This window comes from Leptosomus discolor, chromosome 6 (assembly GCF_034619465.1).
Source record: "Leptosomus discolor isolate bLepDis1 chromosome 6, bLepDis1.hap2, whole genome shotgun sequence".
In the NCBI taxonomy this organism is placed as follows: Eukaryota; Metazoa; Chordata; class Aves; order Leptosomiformes; family Leptosomidae; genus Leptosomus; species Leptosomus discolor.
In genome coordinates, this window is record NC_141396.1 from 4708998 (window position 1) to 4733265 (window position 24268).

The 24268-nt window shown below is 40.7% G+C and overlaps 1 protein-coding gene across 1 annotated transcript in view; it reads left to right on the forward strand.

Annotated features, from left to right (window-relative positions):
• CPXM2 (carboxypeptidase X, M14 family member 2) overlaps positions 1 to 24268 on the forward strand; it is a 76431-nt gene that overhangs the window by 8437 nt on the left and 43726 nt on the right. Inside the window, exon 2 of the mRNA XM_086466511.1 lies at positions 17488 to 17597. Coding sequence (XP_086322637.1) covers positions 17488 to 17597 — 110 coding nt within the window. The remainder of the gene's footprint in view (positions 1 to 17487; positions 17598 to 24268) is intronic.

Consider the following 24268-nt stretch of genomic DNA (forward strand, 5'->3'; position numbering starts at 1 on the left):
CATCAGTGAAGTTGAGTATCTGATTTAGTAGTGAAAGCACCCAGAGAGAGGATTAATCTTCTGTTTACTTGTGGTTATTTACAGTATGGGAATTTTTTAAATATACAGGTCTGTAAATAATAGTAAATAATATAGTTCTGCTCCTGCTTTCACACAAGCATTAGCAAGATGCTGTATTTGCAAAAGTTCTGCTGAATCCAACAGTCCAAATAAGTAATGTAATAAAAGTTGTTGTATACAGAACTTGGATATAGTTCATGCACTGGCAGCTTGTATGTATTTTTACTTCTTTTTTGCTACACAGTGTATCTACTCTGTAGTTTCTAGCTACTGACATAGAAAACACTATTTTCAAAGTAAATAGTGAAAATGATTAATGGAATTTTTTTTTTTTTTTTTTGTTAATCACTTACAGATCTATAGATCTGGGTTTTTTGCGATTTTTTTGTTTGTTTTTTTTTGTTTGTTTTTTTTTTTTTTTAATGAATTGCCTGACAGATTTCCTGTATGACTATACATCAGCCTTGGGCTTCTTGTGAGTTATGTGAGATATGTGCCTGGTAATAGTGTTGCTCTCCTATAATCAACATGATTCCAAGTTTGCCTAACAACGCTCAACTAACAACGTAACTTAGATCTTCATGAAGTTGATATTAAAGGATGATATCCATTTTTATGGTTATAAACATCTAAAAATACGGGAGTTTTGAAAGAGGTATGGTCTTCTGCTCAACAACAGATTGCAATCTGAGAGAGAAGCTCCCGTCCTTAGAAATATAGCCACAGGTAGTGACCAATTTGGTGATGGTGATGGAAGCTGTGGTTGATACTTCTCTATTTCATTCATTGAGAGCTAATACAAATTCCAAAATTCCAAAATAATCGTCAGGGCAGGATTTCTCATCCCCTAGCCCTTAGGCTGGAGAATCATGTTCATCTTTGTTCTCCAATGGGGATTTATCTCCTTCTGAGCTTTATGAAAAGAGGAGTATCTCCTGCAGCGTGGGCCGACAGCACTTGTGTGCTTCAGTAGCTTGAGGTTCAGCAGCTTTCCCTGGGAGACGTGCATTCACGACAGCCATGAGTGTGCTTTAGCCTTCTGGGTAATCTTTTGAATTCAGATAAAGGGAACCATTTATCTTAAATTGCAAAGGATAGTCTGGTGAGAAGGTTGATAGATATCTAAGGCCTCTTTTGGGCATAAAATACTTCCCTTCTGGGGAAGCCAGCTCACTGAGCAGAGAATAACATTAAAAACCAGGAATGAATTCAAATAATGAATGACTTGTAATATGCTGGCATTTCAGTAACAAGGCATTCCATTGCCTTGTCTGGTGGTTGTGTTTCTCCCAGAGCTTTCTATGTTGGATATACTGATCCGTTCAGGAGACAAGGATGGACAAATGCTCGGTTTTGAACTCTAGTGCATGGCAGACAGATCTTCACCATCCAGAATTAGACACTACACTAGTTGCAGTGTTCACCTGTTCAGGAGGTCTGCGGTGTCCTTTGTCCCCAGATTTGCCTTTTGCCTGTTTCCTTGTATGAACTTTAGAAAGCAAAACAGTCACCCATTTCAAGGGGAGTTATGTTTGACAAGAGAGCACAGAGCAAGGCCAAGTATCCCCTTCTTCTAACACATCCAAGATTTACTGTAAACCACCCAAGTGCATTAATCATTGTGGTGTGCTGGGAGACGGTGTTGTTTGCAACGGGAGCAACTGAAAACCATCTTTCTCATTCTTTCCCAGAAATTAGAGTATTTTTATGTTCTCCTCTTCAGACATACAGTGTTTTATGGTGACAGGTTTATGGCTCCTCTCTGCTTTCAGGGTCCTCCTAAAACATCTGTCAAATGAAGGGAAAAGTTCAAAGTGTCTTAGAAGAGCTGATCTCAAATCTGGATGTAAGCACTCCCTACCACCACCATTACAACCACCCATTATGTCAGATTTGCCTTTAACACACTCTTTCTTTCCCCAAGATAATTTTTAATAGTGGAATGAGTTTGCCCCGTACACATGACAGAGGATGTCTGAGGCTGGGATAAGATTTCAACCCTCCCAAAGATTTTTCACCGATTTAGAACAGAAACTTCAATTTCAGCCAAACAGCCTTTCAAATGTGATTGCCTAAAAGTAGAACTTAAAACTTCAGCCTTTGACAGAATTATTTTTCTCTTTTTCCCCTTAATTGCTTATGTACTGACAAGTTACAGAAAACATTTCAGAAACAGTTAGAACTATATTTGCCATCACAAGCTGGATGGTAAATACCGTACACTAAAGGATAGACCCAGTTTTATCCCACAGAGTATTTAAACTGTACTTTCGTTACACACTCTAAATTCCAAGCAAAAATTCCATCAAGAACTCTGCCAAAAGTATGTCTTGGTTATATATGGCTCATATACATGGCTGGAGGGAAGGCTGGAGTTTCCCATGGTAAATCTGGACTCAGATCTGCTCCTGGATGCAGGTGACCCAACAGCAGGAGGCCATGTCCTAGACTTCAATGCATGTCCCTAGAGCAGGAGGCTTTCCCTGAGGTGAGGCAATAGCTCTTATGCTGCTGGTGAGGGCTGAGGAGAAGAGGAGTAGCTGGGGACAATCACAGCCAAGGTCCAGTACACGCCCCAGCTAAGACAGAGAAAAATATCTTACAGTCCCTTTGGCAGGTATTTTTTTCCTCAGGCTCCTTTGGATGCTTTCGGATCCCAGCAGAGGACTGCAGTCCAAAACTCTTGCAGGCTCCTCATATGAATGTCTCACTTCTGGTCCAGTTCCTTTGCATTAGGCCTGCCATTAGATACATGTAAGTGACAAAAAACAGGTCCCAAAAAATCTTATTTCCATCTTGTATTGGAACAGATGTTTGGGGGATCATACATAGAGGCAGAAAGCTGTAAGTCTTCTTCCAAAGACCTTTGAAAATGCTTTTGAACCCAAGTATTGCAGAGGCCCAGAGATGGGTGGGATGCCTGAAGCTCAGAGAAGAAAATTGATAAATTACTCAGTTGTTAAACTTGCAGCCCAGGAGGAAAGAGGGTTGAGGTACCTGGTCACTGAAATCACAAGGTAAAACATCTATCTTCTGCCTGAATGACTGAATTATTTATTTAAAAAGAGAAGAATGTATGAGGAGTAGTTTACTCGTGATCCATTCTTTCTGCAAAACTACTGCTTGTTGCTTAGGATCTGAAAACACTTCTACCAAAAAAAGAGTGATGTCTGTTTGCAAACAATAGTTCAAGTCGACAGTAAACAACGAGCAGAGATCTCGACCAGCAGCTGAAAACATTCAGTGTTATTTTAAACTATTAAAAGAAGAGGAAGGGGGGGGAATGTCTTGTAGGTCTACTTTCTAAACAGTCCAAATCATGATGAAGGCTAGTGGCAAGTGGAATACAAAATATTGCAGACACATCTGAATTGTTTGACATTGCTAATATGCAAACAGAAAATATGTGCTTGGGTTTTTGATGCATGAATGCTAGTGAAATGGCAATCATACCTATAGAGCCTCCACACTCTTACAAGAGGAATAGAAGAGGAAGCTTTTCAAAATATGGTAAAAAAATGCTAGTATGGAGTTATGCAGCTAAAAAGCCACAGAGCTCTTTGAAAAAGTGGAGGGAAAATAGCACAGAACTACTCCTCTGCAAAACTGTCCCATATTTCTGTTCATTAATTCTGAATCAGGTTTTTTTCTTCCCAGTTACCAAGTTGAAAAATGGGGGTGGGTTATGCCCAGGGAAGCTTACCTCGAAGCTTTCTCTGTTTTACAGCTTTTCAAGTGCAGAATACCTACGCTTAGTAAATACTTCCAGCTCCTGTGGGTGGGAAGGAGGACGGGCTTTCCAAGCCAGCCGTGGAGTTAATGAGAAGTCCCAAATCACAGCCTGCACTTTTCACATTAGCACATTCATGTTTTGCAGTGGAGACCAGGACTCTCTGGGTGACAACATGGGTTATGGCTAGCATGAGACTTTTCTCCAGGGAGAGGATGTCAAACCTCACTGGGCAAGTAGAACGAATTAGGATTTATTTGAATGCTTCTCTGAGCAGTCCTTGTTGGGTCCACAGGTTGGTAAACACATTGTCCTCAGTTTGGACCTTTGGGCTTCCAGCCTTGAGCAAGCAGACATGCATGCATGTGGATTTAAACTCACTAACAACTCACATTTCATATCATTTGAAACATCTGACACACTTAGCTTTGAATCGAGGAAGCCTCCTACGTGCTAAATGTTTAGCCTGTGATTATGAGCCTTTGCTGGACCAGGGCTGAATTGTTAAACAAAGCAGAATAGTTGTTTAGACAGAATGAATTTTGGGAATCTTTTGCGGGCTGCATAAAGCTGCAAGACCGTAGGAAGCTGGAATAGGGAGGCAGGACCTCTGATCACTCTGTCATTTGGGTTGGAGAGGTGCCCGCCCTCTGAGATATTTGTCTGAACCTTGCTTGAACTGTTTCAGCTCCTTCACTCTGTAGCATGGAGCCAGAGCTTCGTAACAGCTTCCCTGCTGAACCTCCAGCTCTTCCCTCTGATCTGTTCAGAAATATCGAGAGCCTTGTCTTTCTCATGGTATTTTTAGCGTTTCTCTTTCTGCAGGCAACAAGCTCAGAGGCTTGTGAAAATGCTGAGTGCTAAAAATTTAAAAGATAATTAATTGAGCTTTTAAAACCACAGAACTCTGGTACTTGCCTGGGCTTGAGGCATTTTTTTTTTAATTATTTTTTTGTGTGTGCTTGAGGCATTTCTTTTTAATTTTTTTTTTTCTTCAGTTCCCTAAATTGACTCTTCAATGACTAGTTTGAGGGCAGGTAGAGAGGAAGAAGTGAAATGGAGGGATTATTGTACATGCAAAGCACCACCTTCACAGCAGGCATGAGAAAGGTAAAAAGTCATCTGGAAGCTGAAGTCCTTCAGGAAGATGAGCAAAAGCGCATGGGAAGCACAGCTGGTTCAACGTGGGAAAGGGAAAGCCTGACTGCAGAGCGTGCGTGGCCTTTCCTGAGCTCCTTCAAAATCATGCCTTTCTGAGAAACTATTTTAAGGAATAATTAATTGCCTTTGCAAGCTGGACTCTGTCCTCAGATTTCTTCATTAATGTTGCGTTTTCCTGTGCTGCCCCGGGGTTTGTGTCCCCACAGTGAGCCCAAAAGCCAGTCATAGAACTGTTCCCAGGGGAAGCAAACCCTCCTGCACCCCTCCTTGCATCCTTTATTTTATTTTTTAAAATGAGGCTAGTCACATTTCAATCCAGGCCTGGATTTAATTTTCTCAAATCTTAGAGATTTAATTGTTTCTTAAAGTTTTACTTCCTGTTGCTTGGAACTCTTAAATACTCTGCTTTCAGGGTGTTTCTCAAGGGTGCAACAGCTTGGACATAGGGTGCTTTAAAGGAAAGTAGAAAGCTCTGTTATATGGGTTCCTAAATCTTTTGCTTTTCAGGACTTCTGGGTATATACAGAGAACCTCTGGCTATTTTCTGTGTGCACTTTGCCAACTTTTTATCGCCTTACTTAAACAGTTTTCCACTGTTTGGGACTTTGAGTGTATTAGCCACTTCTGACTTTTTAGTACTGTTTTAGAGCTGCGCTTGAATCAACCATGCAATTAAAAAAGAGTCCATCAAAAAGAATAGTGAAGTGAAAACCGAACAAGCCAACTAAACTTATTTTTTCTTTTACTGTGCTCTAGAAAGTACAAACTGATTCCTTTTTCAGGTTTGGGAAGGAGCACAAAGTTTGACTTCAGGTTAATTGTAACCACAAAACTTCTGAAATCACTGAGCAACAGCTCCAGGCACTACAGTGACTTCTATGCTTTATGAGAAGTGTTTGTTTTTATTCATTCTTATTATTATTTCATATGAAATAATAACAGAAGATGTGTTAGAAAAAAAAACACATATAAATGTTTAAGCTCACTGCTAGAGCAGACACACCAGGTCTCCGTAAAGCTCAGAATTACACTTCATGAAGGGTTTTAAAAGCAAGTTGGATCGATTTTAGGTATTTCCTGTCACAGGCTCTCTATATAGGTCGAGTATTTAGCCCAGATGTGCAACCTGGAGGAGAGCTAGGCAGCAACTGAGACGACTTATTTATTTATTTGTGACAACTCACAAATCAGCTCTGAGGCTTGAGCAGTCGCTCCCAGCCCCTCAGTGATGCTTCCTCGTAGTGGGCAGCACAATTACTGCTGCTAGAGGAGGAGAAATATTAATTGCAAGGGGTATAAGCACAGTTAGGTGCTGGGGTATGATGGTTGGCTTGGCTATCTCTGCTGAAGTGGTCAGCTTGCTTTTGAGGGTCTTCTTGATCGTGCGTAGGGGTGTGATTGTAACTGTGTGTTTGTCTACACGTATAGAAGGCCAATTTTAATGTCACTTCTGATTAGCAGCATATTCTTTGTGAAGATTTAAAATGGACAAGGATTAGCTTTTCACAAACCAGCAGAGGAAGAACGATGCTCAGAAAGACGATCCTGTGCTACCCACCTAGGTCTCACTGCAGATACAGGCCACTGCTGGTCTACATTCTGTTGGTAAATGCGTATTTTTAGTTTTAATCGTGAAAAAATGAAAGATGACATTTCAGCTCACAGCTGACTAATGACTGTCTGCTGCCTAAAGGCATAGCTCACACCACTTCGTCATGCTGGCTCTGAAGTTTGCTGGCTCCCATCAAGAGCGAAGACAAACTGGTAGAAAACAGCCTACTATGAAAACTAAAACTGAATAGCAAAATGATTCTATCTTCATCCTTGATTTACTGGCATTAAGTTTTGGATTGCATCATCAAAGGGAGCAAATGCATCCGTTTTAGTATCATTTTCAGCATGTTTTCCGTCTTATAGAAAAGTAAAAGAAATATAGTTTGGTCTATTAACTTCATAAAAGATGAATAACATTAAGTAGCACTGACCAGGAAGTGGCTGATTTCAGTCTTTCTCAAGTGTAAATGTAGTACTTGGGAGTGGAGGTAACCATAGTGGTGGCAATAAAATTTAATGGCTCGTCACTACTAATGAGACCTCCTTTACAATCTCTCAAGATTTTCCTGCTCTGTGTGTGTGGGCTTCATGCATGTGCTAGGGAGAGTGAGAGGGTGAAAACCGGGTGATACCATAGTCGTGACACCTATTTGAGTGAAATTAGGTATTTTTAGAGAACTGCTGAAGCTGTTGACGTGTATTTCACCACTAGGTCTGCTACAGCCCCAGGTGTGCGATTCTGATCCTCATGCTGGAGCACGTACAGCCCCTTCCCTATGTCCTCCCACTTGGATACTTCCCTTGTGCCCCCTGGGATCCCTGTTGTGCCCCAGAAGCATGGCTCTGTTCCAAAATCCTTAAAGCTGGCAGAATGCTTGGTAGATGTATATTTCCAGAGCCCGAAGGTATGGATATTTTCCAGGTTATTTATGTTTAAGGAATTTCCTGATTATGCTGCCACTCTGTACAACAGCATAGTGAATGTGCTATACCTAACTATGGATATATTTACTTCTGAATAAAGTTGCTACTACAGCTTTTGTAGAGGGGGGAGGAAAATAATTGCACCATAAGCCAGTTTTATATTCATGCAACTGGTTTTATGCAGTTGTACTATTTTGGGTAAAATATACTGAAATGGAATTGTTAAAGTGGTTAAACTCAAGCACTTCTAAGATGGCTATTTATTAAGCCAGGGTTGTATCTTAAGATAGTAGCTGTTTTCTGTCTTGATTTTGTACTTGTTAATGGTATTCCAAGTTTCAATGTTTATTTTTAATGGCTGCAATTAATGTTCTTACTGTAGAATCTTTGGTCTTGCAGTATACCTCAGTGATCTGATATTTTAAGCTATTTCTGGCATGAAGACATTGGACAGATATTCATTTTTAATGGTAATTTTAGTCCTATACCCAGCCATTGTGTGAGTGGTCTGTCTCAGTTTTTTCCTCCGTTGTTTGGCTAAGTCTATTTGTTTGGCTCTGAAAGAAAAGGATGGTTCTCATTTTTGGTGGCTGTACTCAGTTTTGTGGCTTTAGCTGGAATTAGAGAAGGTCTTCATCCTGTTCAGTAAAACATCAGAGGAGACATTTTAAAATTAACAGCACAGAATTCAGCCTTAGTCAAAGCTCATGATAAAAAGTTAAGAATTTATATCATATTTTTCAGGCTGTAATTTTTTTTACCATTAAAGGTAATAATACATCTTTTTTTGAAGCAACTAAAACACATATTCTTTTGTAGAGAAAGTGGAAGACTTGTCAGGTTTGGATACAAATGAGAGGGTAACTTCTATCACGAGCATCTGGGAACCTTTCCTGGGGCTTTATGCCGACAGACCATATGCCTCCGTATGCTGATGGTCCTCACTGAATGCAGCTTGTCCTTGTACGTTCCTTTTGTTAACGGTCTGGACGCCCTGACCAGGTTCGCAATATGATTCCCACCCTCAGCCTTTCCCAAGTCAGGTCAGCAAGGTGGTGTTCCCGTGGGCAGTGAGGGAGAAACTCTGGGGTGCCTGCCTGCACCTCCCTTTCCTCTGTCTTTCTCTTCTCCTAAAGAGATGTGGGGAAAGAGAGATGAAGCCAGTTTGAGACCCTCAAGAACTACGGACAGTGTTTCCATACCTACCCACCTCTCCAACTGGCCTGCAGGCATGTATGGGTATGGTTGCTTCTTCCCCCTGAGCAGAAGGACCACAGGGAGCAAGAAACAGAGACAGGAGGAAAAATGGGAAATGCTTCTGGTGCCCAAGCATGCTGACTTTGTGCATGTGGAATCAGGTTCCTGCATTGTCCATGTCATAAATCAAACCGTCCCCTAGGCAGGCTGTACGATGGCAGAGGTAGGCAGCCCAGGGAATGTGTACGGTATCATCTGGAGTTTAGATGAGTCTCTTGAGGCTGAAAGCTTGGCCAGAAAACTTCCAGGCTTTCCGGAAATTCTTGCTTCCAGCTGTGCCAGGATTAATAGCAGCTCTTCCTGCTAAATGTGCTCTTTTGTTTCATCTAGAACCAGCCACAACCTGGGCTTGCAAGGGAGCAAAAATGTGAAAAGTAATGAAAGGAAAAAAAAAAGCATACTTTCTGAATCTCAGAAATGTTTGGTTTCAGGTCAGACCTGACCTAAAGGATTAAGATAATTCTTAATTTATTCTTTATTTGCCTTTAATTGGTGAACTTTCACACAACCTTGGAAGAAGAAGAGACACATTTATCCTTACATGGAGCCTGTAGCCTGCAACGCTTCAAGTAACCGTTGTTCCCAATCCTGCCAGCTGATGCACAGCCTTTAGGTGGTGTAAAGAAAGCATGGAAGTGTTCGGCGTCCTCACACGGGAGGGCTCTGGGTGTCACTGGTATCAGATATGGTGAGGACACATCTTTGGTGGCCTTGAAACTGTCTCAGGGTTTTAACACTTGTCTGCTGCCTCTCTCTCCAGTGAACACCTTCCCTGTCTAGACCTGGCATAGTGCCGTCAGGCAGGAGCTGTTTGCAACCTCTCTGTAATTACCTCCTCTCCTAAAGAGCTGGGTCAGGTTTTGAGGCATGGCTAGCGTGGCACACATGAAACCCATTGCAGCAAATCTTCTGGTGAGACTCCTAGCAGGGAAATGAGGGTGTTTACCTGGAAAACAAAGCCATGCCTAGTGAGCAAGCTCAAGGTTTAAAAAGCACCACAGGCTAAGAGGCTGCTGAAACATCACTCCTTGGCCCAGAGGCAGGCCCTGGAGAAGATGGTTGCAGAGAAGGGTCGTATCTGATCATCAAAAGCAGCTCTGAGATATCAGATGGGTAACATTTGTGGGAGCCTCACTCAGGGTTTACGCTCACGTAGAGCCCATGAAAATGCTCCTCAGTTAAAGAGGCTTTGGGTCAGACCTCTAACAGACTTGGGGTTTTTGGGTCAGACCTCTAACAGACTTGGGGTTTGTGGCTTCTAACCAAAAGTGTTTGTGGGTTTTGGGTTTTTTTAATCTTCAAGAGCAACCATAAGGATAAGCGTATGTTGCAGTGTTGTGAGATAAATATTGCCCTTTCCTTCTGAGAGAAGGACCCCTGTGCAGTATTTGTTGCTTGTCCTAGGTAAATATACAGCTTTGATGCAACATTAGAGAACAATTAATGTTGTCTTAGGAAAGAAAATTTTAGCATCTATTTAATGCTTTATTTGATCTCTGATCTGGGACTATAATTCAGTATTTTAACTTCTATATGGGGGATTTCTTGTAAGTGCACATTGTTTGCTTTATTCTTTTAGTGCCGTGGGAATGGGTTTATAAGAAATAGCAAATGAAAACGAATGATGTGTGCCTGAAGAGCCTTCATCTGCTGTACTGCGGGGGCTGGTGGCCTGAATTCAGGCCAGAAAAGAGACTAATAGGTGTTGCTGGCAACACTTTGGATGTGAACAAAGTCAGAAAACTGCTCAAACTGAACTCCATGGACCCGTTTCCAGAGCTGGGCCATACCAAGTATAGAGTGTGATTCATGAACATCTGTGGAAATTTCACACTTCCACGATCACATCGTCAAAACAGTAAAATTAGCTAGACCACATTCCCCCCACAACTGTCCTAAGACTGTAAATATAAGAAATTATTTAGAAAACTGAAAACCTTGTTCTGTTTAATTCAGTCCCCACAAAGGCTGTCCATCACAGAAAAGCAATTAAAAGGTATTTTCACCAAGTAGCAGGTTAGCAGAAATGTGCTTTTACTGTTATTTCACCTTTCAGGTGCATAACAATGTTAAAAAAATTTGCATACCTGTGACCTAGGTATTACTTGAGACATAGGAATTAGACTGCCGGAGTTCCCATTAAAATTTTCTGCTGTTGGAAGATGAATTATCAGCCACAGTTTTCGTAGGAAAAGCTCTAAAGTTAGCTCTTAGGGCAAAATTTATTATATTGACCTCATTAAGAATTTTTGTCGAAGACCATAAAGATCTAAGAATAGTATGGTTAGTAAAATAAGCATTAAACTCTCCATCCCCCAAAATATAAGCTTAATTGCCTGCTTAATTTACCCATATTATAGCTTCACAGATTTGCACCTTCCTCACTAAATATATGTTCAAGTGTTTTGCTTAAACAAGGCCTAAATTCTGCATCTACCCTGGGATGGCCCAGAACAAGAAACAGGGAGTCAAAACCAAAAACTAAATCTGTCTTATTACATGGGATATTTCCATGAGATACTTGGTGATACTGTGCTGGCAAGATATGTGTTGAGTTCCCAAAGAACAAGGTCTCCAGAGACGGGACGAGTCTATAGCCAAGTCTGATAGGCAGACGGGTTTACAGAAAGAAGAAACTCATATTAATTACAGTGATAGGTTGTTACTAGAAATAGAAGTAACATCCTAGAGCATGTCATGCTGGCACCATACCTGCTTCCCTTCCAACAGAGGCAGATTGTTTCTGTTGCTGCAGATGCTAGCTGGTCGCTGTCATCCCCTGGCTTGGGCAAACTCTGGCCACATTAAGGCCAAGATGTGCAATGTGGTTTCGACCCTCTAAACTGACCAGCATAATTTTTAAAGATACTTCAGTGTCCATTGTTGCTGCTGAATGCAGTGATAACTTGGGATGTGCCTTGTTACTGAAAATCATACTGGCAGTGCATGTTTTGAAGGAAAATGCGTGACTTAAAGAGATCAACTACACTGGAACGGTGATGAGGTCTTCACGTACATCATAGTGATGTTCTTCTGTTGGCCTTGGCCACGCAAGCTTAAGCCCCGAATGTAAAGCTATCAACAGCAACAACAAAAAATCCTGGCAGTAAAACCATTCTTTGCATAGAGAAAATTCTGTGCTAACTCACCTCCAGCGCTGCCTTGACCTCCTCTTGTTTCCTCTGAACTTCTGTGTCTCTGTAATGTAACATCCTTTCTCTCCAAACAAATGTTTTGAAGCGCAAGGGGATTCTTACCTGTTTAAAAATGGCAAAGCTCCTGGACCTTAAACACATTTGGAATCATAAAAAATACACAGTCACAGTGCATTCTGCCTCCAAATGTCAAGGAGACTGTCAGGCTGCACAAGGCTGATAGTTCTCCATTTCTAGATCTGAGTATCGCTCTGCATGGGAGTTAAACAAGCCCAGACTTGCGGGAATTGAGAAGGATTATAAGTATGGCTCTTAAAAATGTAAGTGAAGAGGAAACATGATGCTTCTTTTTTTTTCCTTTCCATTTGAAAAACTGAACATATTCCTAAATGGATGGAAAATATTCTTTAAAAAAAAAATCCTGTGTCTGCTGTGCCTCCTAAAGAACAGTACAGAATGATTTCCTAAATGCATCCTTATTAGATACAAGAGCTATAAAGACAATCTGTGCTTATCTGGCGATCTTTATTTAGACCAGAAAAAGTAAAATAAATGAATAATTTAGTCAATAAAGATGAACAGAAGTGTTTTCCTTGCCTGGCTCATACATATATCTTCTGCTTACAGAATAAATATGTTTCTAAGAATGCCTGCTAATACAGTTTTACCATTAAGAACAGCTAATGTTGCAGCAGAGCAGCTGTAATTGTACTGCAGGTGTAAAGACAACCAAGCTGGCTCTGCAGAAGGTGGGCTTTTTGACCAGCGTTTCAGTGGAAGGTGCAACATCAGCAGGGCACAGCCAACACGAGGCTGAAACTGCTTTCAAACCTGGGCTAATATCCTTGCACAGAGCCATGCTGAGAGTGCAAGTTGAGTTGATGCTGGCTTGGGAAGGGAGCTTAGTAGCTCCTTCTGGTAGTGCTCGCAGTGTAGGCAAACCCTAAATTATAGCTGGTAAATTTGGATTTCAAGAGGTGAGGCTGTGACTGAAGAAATTCTCCAGTGTTTCCCCCTCCTGGCTTCAAGGGACCGGTGACTGCTGACAGTGCCAAAGTATCAGAAACGCCTTGCTGCCCTTCGCTGGGAGACAGTCATCTGTCTGGTTAGTAGAAGCATAATTGAAAATAATGGACCCTGAGACACAGCCATTCAACAGAGCTAATAGGAAAGCTATTTCGAAATGGAAACATCACAAAAACACTGCTCAACATGCAATGTTATTAAGTCTGAATCCAGGCACTGTCTCTTTTTAGGTCTTGGAATTAATTAATTTGATCCAGACATCTTATTAAAGGCTTATTCTAAGGTGGATACCTATTCATGGTTGCAAATCACAAATGAAATCATGGGTGGATATGGGCCAGGAAGAGAAAAACGTCCGTAACTCAGCCACTTCCCTACACCTGCAAGCTTAAGGCTTCCTTTTCCTCTGCTCTAAAACATAAATGCTCTAGCTGCATTTTGTTAGTAAGTTGTGAAGTACGTAGTATGTGGATTTAAATGCCTTTCAAAGCCATATGTGAATTTCACGTATTTTGTAATGATTACTTTTTCAACTAGTTAAAGAAATGGCCAAATAACTAGGTCATTTCCAGCCGAATCTATAAGGTATGAACTGCTCCATTTTTTCATGCTACCCAATTTCTGTAGCTTCTGCAAGTGTTTTTCAAACTAGCATGGAGAATACAAAATCATTAAGACAGCCCAATTGAAAGCATGGCAGTTTTCATTGTTACATCGAAGATTTCTTAAAGTGAAATAAAATGTATTAAAGTAATACTTTTAAAAGTACAGTCTTTATGAATGCCATAAATCGGTTTCTTTTCCTGTATATTTTTCAAAAACAGGTTGTCCTGGTTATCTCTAGTAGCTTTAAGAAGCAGGGGACACACACCCCAACAAAATAATTTATCTAAAATTGAATTCACAGTATGACTCAGGATTATTTTGGTTTTTCAGTAGTGGAATGGCAACTTTGGGTGGATTGTGTTGTATTATAATGAGTAACTTGGAGTCAATCCGATGAGGCCCTAATGAAATATTTGCTCCCATCGTTTCTGTACATTACAAATTGATGTTTTGGTCTAAAACGCTCCTCTTTTCATCCTTTTGTTGATGCTGGAATTCATATGCATGTGGAAAAATTAATATTCTTACAGTCTTAATAGTCAAATATTATGACCATAAATAGAAGGCATACTTTCATTTAAAAGTAAAATCAAAGGTCTTCTCCTGTGGAAAACAGCACAAAATCCATACATCAAAGCTACTGCAAACAATAGGCTTGATGACTCCAAGAATATCGTCCCTGTGCTGAGCTGCACAGATGGAAGCATCTAAAGGTCAATGGTCTTTTATGGAGAATCCTGCTGCTCAGTTCCTGGTTTGGCATGATCACTGGAGAAAGAGTGGCCAACTGTGAAAAGAATGCTTTTCATTCATTTTCAGTCAAGTATTGCAGCAAAATACTTGATTCTTCTTACCAAGTTAAAAGTAAAAAAATCTTTATGTGATTTGGCAAGTTAGTGAAGTCACAGCTTAAATCTAGTTCTCTTACAGAGAAAGCAAGTTAGGTGTTCTACTAATTTGTATAAATAACAGTAAAAAATAAGTTCCTGGATACTGTTGGATTGATGGTAAAGATCCTTATGATTCCACTTGAAATAAAGTGAGTCTTGAGCACATTGAGAAAGGACGGCGTATTGTTAACAACGTATTGCACAGTTTCCATCAAGGATATCTATACTGCGTATCGTAGAGAGCTCCTGCCCGCTCTTAGAGCCTAATCTTTCTTTCATTGAAAACTCCTGTTAAATTGAGCATTTCATAATATTGGCCTGTTAATCTGATGCGTACACAGACAATACAAATAATTCATCCTTGAAAAATAAAGAGCAGTCAGGCATGTTTGACTGAGATCTATCTGAACATCTTTGAGCCTTATTAGGCTTCAGTTTCTGTAGAAACAGAGATAATACACACAAATATATGCAGGCAATTTTTTCAGCCTGTAAATACCCATCTTGCAGTCTAAGAAACCCTCCCTGAAATCCACAGGCAACTCAAGAATCTTGCAGTTTTATAGTAAATTAATAACAGTCCAGGCTGCATAAAACCAAACCCACTTCTCAAACATAGACTGGCAGGTGTATGTCACTCCAGGTAACTTCAGCCAGATCTGACAGGCAGCTGCCAGGCCCAAAAATACTGCATTTCCTACAGGTTTCATGAAAATAGACTTCTGCACAGAAGACAGCAATGGTGAGGAGAGGGCCTGCGGGTCGCGTGGCTGCGCGTCCCACAGAGCAGCGATGTGCTGCCTCCCCCCGAGCAGCTCCATAAATCCTTGCTCCTGTTTGGTAGTGGAGAATGGGCTGTGAAACGCAGTCTGGAAGAGATCGAGCTTCAGCGGATCCATTGCTGATGGAGCTGGCTGTTCACTTTGTGGGAAATTTTCTGCTTTTTTTATTAACTCCTAGCAGTACCTGTAGATTACACCTTAGCCTTGTTGGGGGTGGTATAAACATTGAATTAAGACATAACTTACTAACTGAGGTTGTAGAAAACGGCTTGCTTTTATTTTCAGCTCAGACCTGTCACAGGTACTTCTGGGTAGCTTTTAATGCCTGGGAACAGCAAGCCTCTTCACAGAGCAAAATACAACAAAGTGCAGAAGCATTTGCAGGATTATACCATGAGATTGATTTCCAAACCTGTCTTGAGGACTGAACTTGTTAGAAAGGCAGGCAGTTCCCAGCTATATAATTTACTCACAGTAGAGAAATGCCAGAGCCTGAGACTTCTTCCAGTCAGAGTACGATGAAAGATGAAACACTTTATAAGGAAATGCAATTAAAACAATCAGCAAATGAAACAAAAATCCTCTGAGCTATTCCTTCCTCTGGCTTTCCTTATACATCCTGTCTCTTCTATGTTTTGGATAATTAGATTGAAAGCTCTTTGAAATGAGGAACTGTCTACATTTTGTCTCGTGTAAGACTGAGATCACTGTTAGTACTTTAAAAGATACATTAATATTTAGCATTTGTCTTTATTGCCTCTGATGGAGACATTTGGCCCTGGATTTGTGTGAGAACTTTCCCAAGGATGAACAAAGAAATACTAGTGTGAACTGACAGCATGTAATGTTTCTCCTGATGGATTTTAGGTTGTTATGAGCTAAGGAGGAGCATGGGATATCTCGTAGGTTTTGCCAGTTTGTGCATAGTAATGAAAAACTACACCTGAAAGATAGACATGACCAAGATGAGATTATTCTCAGGTACATACCCTCATGACATTTTGGTAAATGGTTAAAAATATATATGTAAGTGGAATGCAGGTATAGACTATGGGAGTAAGCTCTTTGACAAATCTCCAGCAACTGCGGGACAAGTGAGATCTCAATCCCAGCTGCTCAGGCAGGCGGTGAGAAGGGGTGGTTTCGGGACTGGAGGGGTATCCTGGGGATTGGAAATGTGGCCTGGGCTCCATGGCTGGTGCTCAGGTCCTGGCTCTGTCACAGCCTGTTGTGCAAGTTACACTTGACTGCAGAAAAAGAATCTGGCCTCTCTCCAAACCCAGAAGTGATAAAGGCCACAGCAGTGCAAAACCTGGTCTAACCTGACAAGTACCTGATCTAAGTAATAAGTATGACACTACTTTCCACCTCTGCCCCACACAGACTTTCCAATTCCAGCCGGCGCTGGCTTCAGGGTCTTGAAATTGTGCTCTGTTGTACAATTAAGCTGCTCCCACAGTGTCTCTCTGTGCTTTTGTTCACCTCCTATGAAACACTGAAAGTCGGTCTTCCCCACCTCGCCATGGTGTTTTGAAGATAAATGTGCTAAGCATCGTAAGGGACTTAAACACTGTGGTAGCGGGGGTCATTTTAGAGCAGAATGTGTTTCTGATAATCACGAATTAGTTTCTTTCCAACATCTTATCTTCCAAAGCCAGAGTTCCAGGCTCCAGTTTGCTGCGTTGCTGCTAAAGTAGTGGCATCTGCTTTTCTTTCTTCAAGGCTTTGCACAATTTGGAGCTTAGAGAGACGGTCCCTTGTTTCAAAATTGCCCTCTTTGTGCTTAGTCATTACTTCTGCAAAACTCTGCTCTCCGGCCTCCCAGACCTCTGTAACAGATGCTATTGTGCAACGTGAGGGACTGTGATTGAAGTTTCCAGAACAGATCTTAATTAGAAACATAACTTCATACAGTAGCTTGGAATGAGTACAGGGGAAAAAAAAAAAAAAGAATCAAAACAAGAGATGAAAAAGAAAATGCCAAAAAGAGAGACAAATAAAAGGCCATTTTACTGGCATTTTGTACTGAAAAGCACTTGACAGGAAATACTATGCATATCCACGGAAAACTGAAGCCTATAGCAAGCAATAAGAACTATTTAAGACCCTCAAAAAGCCAGATCCTCAGCTGGTGTAAATCAGCATTGCTTCATTGATTTTGTGAGAGCTGCCATTTCTCATTGACTTCAGCGGTGCTGTGCTCATTTATACCAGCTGAGGACCCCAGCCAGTTTGGCACAATTGAAATTCAGAAACTTTGAACACTTGTTTGTTTTGTGTGGCGCTTCTTTTTTTTTATTATTATTTTTTAATTGAATTTTAATCAATCTTTTGTTTTATAGATTGTCCTCCACTTGGTCTAGAGACATTAAAAATTACTGACTTCCAGCTCCATGCCTCTACAGCAAAGCGGTATGGCCTTGGGGCCCACAGAGGAAGGCTTAATATTCAGGTAACATCCATTTTTCTCCTAAGTGGGAGAATAGCTTAAGGTTGTACTGTTGTATAAAGAGAACCAATGGATGGTTATCGGTTCTGACTACTTTGTCAGCTCATGTAATTCAAATGAAGGGGAAACACTGGAATTATAGAAGTGAATAAGGGTGATGGATAACCTTTAGATTCATGGGGCTTAGTAAGAAAATAATCCAAACTTAGTGTGCTGAGGATTCGAATCCAAAGACCTCTATGAGCAAGCAAAGGAGGAGGCAGCCCAGAACTGCTCTCTTCCCAGCTGCAGGACATGGTCCCAGCTCCTTTAACAATCAGCCTGGAAGGAAGCTCACGCAGCGAGTTGCTTTTTTTTGTTGTTTGTCTGTAGTTAATGACAACAGTTAATTGAAAGTGTGGTTTCAAGTGAAGCGCTTGCCCTAAGGCTGTTTTTCAGAGGCAACGACTATTCTACCAAAAAAATGCTTCAATTCAGAAGTCACTAACATACAATCCTGTTTAGCTTCTTTTATTTAATATCGAAGGTTTGTTTAGGTGCTTTGCAGGACCAAATCCTATTTTCCCATTTCTCGTGTTTCTGTTTTCCACTTCATTAGCACTGTTTTCTGGATTACGATCTTTTCCAGTGTAAAAATGTTACATTTGCTTAATAAAGTAAATTTAAAACTCAGAGGCAAAAACAGGGTACTAGCACCAAACCAACAGTGAAAAATATCTAAAGTTTATTTAATTTATTAGTTCCCTTTTATTATTAGACCCTCCATTATTTTTTTTTTTTCTCCACCTGAAGGGATTTGCTAGTTAATCAACCAAGACTGGGACTAGGAAGGGTGAGCTCTAATCAGCAGTGCAATTTCACATGGTGCCCACTGCAGTGTAATGGTGGGCAGCTGCTGGAAGGAGGGACTACTCTTGGTTAAAACCCAACCATGCAACTGCCCCCCCTTTGCTTCAGCTTCTTCTAGAGTCTCTGCACAAACATCTCTGTGAGCTTCTTCACAGGGGAAAAAAACTGTCCTCTTCCCACTTATTTGTTTTAATGAATTAATGCTGGTCAGAAAGCTCAGTAAACCCCTTTGGTATGCAGCCACATGAACAACAGACCCAGCTGGAGGTGAATGGTAGGAGACCAGCAGAGAGGTGGGAACTGGCTCTTCCTTTCCAAGCCAGTGTGCAGGTGCAGCAGGTTGGGTGCAATGTGGGGTCTCAGCTGCAGCCTTCATATTTCATTTTTTCTGAGAGCTGAGTGGGGTAGTTTGCTTCTTTGCTTCATGTTCTCTGCTAGGAAAAAACCCTTCATGAACCCAAAAATGGTGTGCAGGTGGTATTCAGGTGGCTTCTATAGAAACGTTTAATGTTTTGTTTATATAGTGGCATAAGACCGAAGACTGTGATGCAAACCTCTGAATTCTCTGTTGGTTGTGGGTCCTCATTTTTCATGCTGGTGTTAAATTCTGATTTATTTAAACACAAGAATGACCATTCTGGTCATTGAATGACCAGGAGTCCATCTAGTCCAGTGTCCAGTCATCACCACTAACACTGCATTAAAATGAATAGAGAAGTGTAAGTCTTACCTATGGATGATGTTTCCTCTAAATACAGCCCAGAGCCTCCAGCAGCAGCCAAAGGGACAGCCTTTTGCTGGGAAGCAAGCAGAAGCGAGGTGCCACTCTGCTCTCCCTTCCCTGAAAGCTCCTGGGGCTTGGGTTAGACCACGAGTGTTCCTTTTGGTGTCCTGTCTCCTAGGACCTCAGAGCCTGCACTTCTCCCATCCCACCTTCATCTGCTGGGTAGCAACCATGCCTGGGCCCTACCAGTTACGACAGTAATGCTTCTGCCAGTTCTGTGGCAGCTGTTTCTTTTGCGTTTATTGTGGGAATAAGCTCCTCACCTCTGCAGCGTGGAGGCTGTTGGGCTCTCCCTGAAGTGCCCCACGGAGCCTGGGGTGAAAGGACCTTCTGTCTTGTGCAAACCGGGTTTTTACTCTTCTGCATTCAAATGATGGTGCCTTTTTTTTCCCTTTGAACAAAGGCTTCACGTTGTCACGCTTCTGCTTGATACAGGTTTTTGTGGGTTTGTTTTCCTGAGCTGTGCGAATTCTGCATGGATTGATTCTCCTTATTATATAAAAGCTGGTTTTACTCTTTTCTGGTATAGGGACTTACCTGATACCAGGACTGTGGGAGGGTCATACACAAACAACCCAACACCACCTGGCTTACGGCAAAGTGACTTCTGTGACTTTCTTTTTCTTGCTTAAATGAAGCCCTTTTTCTCCACTACATCTTCACCTCTTCTCAACTGAAAAGCTTTTACCCTTGCTGAAAGTTTGGCTGTATACTATAGATACAGTAATTCCCTAAACCCCTTGACCACTTACAGTTACCACTACAGCTGGCGGTGTTAAAAGTATGGGCTCGCATTTATTTTTCGTTAGATACTGTTTCCTTTAGGATTAGTTTAAAATTAACAGCACTTAAAAATATTTGAAAGCCACTTAGAATTTGTAGGTCTCTTCCCTGTCATTTGGGTTTCAGTGCTTAATGTGACTTTGCATCAAGACTTCTGGATTTCCATAGTATTTAAGAGATATATGCTCATAACCAAGAACAGGTACTACAGGGGACTGAGGTGTCAGCTGGGTAATGAGGTCCCTGGTGATTTCTGTCTGCTGCTCAAAAGAGCAGGCTGAGGCATGCTGGGGAAAGGTAAAAGGCACTGGTATTTGAGCAGCTGTGTTTTCATGCTGTTTGGCACTGTGCATGAAGAAAAACACTTGGCCCAAGTCAGTCCGACTCTGAGAGGCCAATGTGCTGCTGATGTTCCACCGGAGCATTATGCTGTATGTGTGGTGATGAGCAGCTTGACGCCCTTGTGGCATGGTCACCACAGAGCTGTCACAGGATTCATGTGACGATTGTGTGTTCCTCCCCGAAACAGGACTAGATCCACTCTCTGCTCATTCTCATCATCTGATGCAAAGTCAGCTGAGAAGCTTAGGGCTCACCCCAGGTAACTGGCACTACCTCGATTCACAGGGAATTTGCAGAATAATGGTTTTTCAAAGGCTGCTGAGGGGTTGTTTTTTTTTTTCTGTTTAGGTTATTTGAAGCGTATGAAATTAATCAGGCGGAATATGCTTTATTCTGAAGAAGGACAGGCTTAGGACAACTGGATAAGACCTTCTAGGATCTGCTTCTCTTGTGACCTTGCACTGTGGGACCTGATTTTTCTCCCTGTCCTGTACGAACATGGTGATTAAGCTGGGAACTCCTGAGGGCAGGAGCAATGTTACTAGAGCCCCATATATCAGGGATCTAGCTTGCAACTGCGGCAGTGGCACAACCAGTCATAATTTAACATATCAGGCAAAATCACAGCATAAAATAATATTAATTGAGGCGCTCTGCCTTCAGGGATAAAAGTCATTACTATTTGTCGCTTGTACGATAATTAGCAGTGGTCAAAGCCTGAAGTAATTAGTCAGATTACATTACTTCCCCTTCCTCATTTTCCTGGTTGGAGAAATCCAAACAACACTGAAGATTAACCAAGTAATGCAATAATGTGTACGCAAATAAGGAGGATGTATTGCTTTGTGGGTTTTTTTTTTCCCAGTTATTTGTTTCACTAGTTATTTTTGAAAAGTTCCATCACCAAAACACAAGTAAAAGAAAAAATTATTGAAGCTCTGCTTTCAGCCTCTGCGCTTGAATTCTTCTGTTCTCTACTGGCAGTGACTGCTATAAATACCTGTGATGAGTAATGCCTTTCCCCCCCCTTGCTCCTCCCAAAATTCCTATGGTAAAATAATGTTTGTGATCACCCTGCTGGGAACAGAGAATTTAAGCAGAAGTGGTTTGATATTAGATATATTTTTACTGCCGCTTCAGATGACTTGTGGCAGAAGACTGAAATTTATTTCCTCATTTGAATACATTTAGGCAGCAATATTTTTCTCCTTTAGTACAGAATAAGGCTTTTGGAACAGTGGTAATGTGAGCAAGTGTTTATTCTGTCTTGCACATCTAATTCAGAAGAGAAACATGAATTCAAATCACAAGTCATATCATTTGTCAAGGAATTGTAACCTTCTGATTTCCCTTCATCAAGGTAGCTTCTGGGTACCTAATAAGCAGTTGATTTGTTTTGTTCGAATTACAATTTTCAACATTCACATCCATAGATAACTTTTTCAGGAGTGACAGAAAAAAAGTCCCTTTTCCTAGATCAAAAAGGTAGTTTTTCATAAGATACTGAATATTGAGAAATGTTTTTGCATTTGGCTGCAAGTGAAATGTAAGCTGGGTTAGACTTTGAGTTATTCTTGGCCATTCGGTGAAGGAAAAAAAGGGGTTGCTTAAGACCTAGTCCTTACTTCCAGTTTTCATTAGCTCCTTCACTCTCCTACTTACGAAGATAATGTGTTTAAAATGTATAGCTTAAAGTTATGCATGTCATAACTTGGATCCATTATCTCTGTTAATGCGATATGCAATGTTTAAATTCATGTAAACGTCTTACAGCAGAGATGTATCTTGATCTGTATTCTTTGATCTAATATTTGACGATAATTGTTCTTATCTTTCAGGAATGATAGTTTTTCCAAAGAAATTTTATAGCAATTTTAACTACTACGTATTTGATTAAGTTTGTAAGGTGTGTGGGGTTTTTTTATCGAAACAATATTTTGAAGTGGCCATCGGGCAGATTCAGAACTTGAGACACCTTAAGAAAGAAATACAGGCTTGAAGCTTGAAAATAAAAGTTTTAACATAAATTTATTGGGATTCTTTTCCTTCAGAAATATCTCTAACAAGAGCTTCTCATTGATTAAACTCTTCTTTTTGAAGTAGTACTCTGTGCTAGTCATACACAGATACCTGCTTCTTTTTACCTAGTAAAAATATTCTTTTAGCTTCGGAGAAGTTGATGTCAGGAAATAAGAGAGCAGGAAGAAGTAGCAGCTTTGGAAGAGGTAGCAGCAGTTTTGTTTCTTTTTTTAATGCTCTCTTTGCCCCTATTTAAGGCCATAGGATTTTAAGCTGCGTATATCTGTAAGCATGTCCTTTAGACTCTCCATATTTGATATAAAACTTAAACATATGCTTAGCTTTATTTCAGTCCAGTTGAAACCATGGAGACTTGACTATGTAATTCAGGGGGGTTTTTGCAAATAAGCCCTTCTTTCTCTCTTCTACTTCGCTCTTCAAACTGTAATATAAAGGAGAGGTTCACACTCAGATGAGCATCACACCAATGGGAAATATCCTCAGCCTGAACGAGGACCAAGGATCCCAGATGAAGCAATGAGAGATAGGGGTACTTGGTCTGCAGAAATGGGCGGAATTTCATCAGTGTGAAAGGGATTAGCATGATGCTGGTTCAAGGTGCTCTGTAGATCTTAACACTTCCTGGCAAGCATTGGTTTTAAACCCTGAGGCTACTTTAAATTCCATCTTATTTGGAAATGCATTGAAACTTTTTCTTGAAAAAAGGTTCAAACTTAGGTCAGTGATTGTGTTTATATTCTCATGTTTTCCTGTTGTTCAGTTCTTCTTGAAGAATTTATCTTCCATTGTTAATAGAGGATTTTCTCTGTATCTTGTACTTTGACTTTTCTACAAACTTCCCTTTAAAATATCAGAGTTAATACATAGAAATCGGGGGCTTAATGTAATTTTGATAGATGCAGGAAAAAAAGTAATTTTTAAGCAGCCCTATCTCAGATTTGAATACCTGAGAAAACGAGCCATTTTAGGCATTGAATCTGTGTCCATGTTTTCCAGTGTTTCCTTCAGGTGCCACCAGACTCACATTGGGAAAAGGGATTAACAACTGCATCCTCTCTTTGGCTTAGACCAGCCCAATGCCTATTTTGGTAGAGATGGTCTGTAAAAATGGAGGTCAACAGAACTGTCAATCTCTGTCGTTGTAACCCAGCACTGACTGTAATATCTTCTAATACTGCTCAGTGGGAAGCTGAGGGATAATTCACGAAATTTAATTGACAGTTGTGCTCTGGGATACTTCATTTATGTTTTACGTATATACACACACAGCAACTGAATATATACCACTGAACAGACAGTAGCTGTATACCAGAGCTTTAAGAACTGTCTCTAAAATAAACTTACAAAGTTTTCCAGACTTTTCATTTACATTTGGGAAATATTCAAGGATATCCATTCTTGGAATTGCGTGGATGGCAATCATAAATCTGCATTAAACACAGACGAAATATCATAAAAATACATGTAGCCTCAGAGGACCATACGGAAAAGCTGTGCTCTCTATGGCAGTAGCCAGCTTGGTGCCAAACATTTCCTGGCCTTTAGTAATAAGATAAATGTCTAAAGACCTCAGATTCTATGTTTCTTTAAATACTATTTCAGACGTATTTGGAATACAGCTTACTCAAAATACGTTATAGCTATTTCTTTGAAAATATGGAGAAGGTTGGTTGTGGCGGTTTTGCCAGCACAAATTGGGATATAGATTGGTACACAAGTTGGAATACAGTTGGGCATTCCTGAATTTTTAACCTTTGATACCCTAGTGAAGAAAATTAACAATTCTGGGACTGAAAATTGGTGGAACTAATATTACTGTTTCCACATGCCTTGCACTGTCCTTTGCTGCTTCCAGGGGGAAGGAGATTGCTCCAGC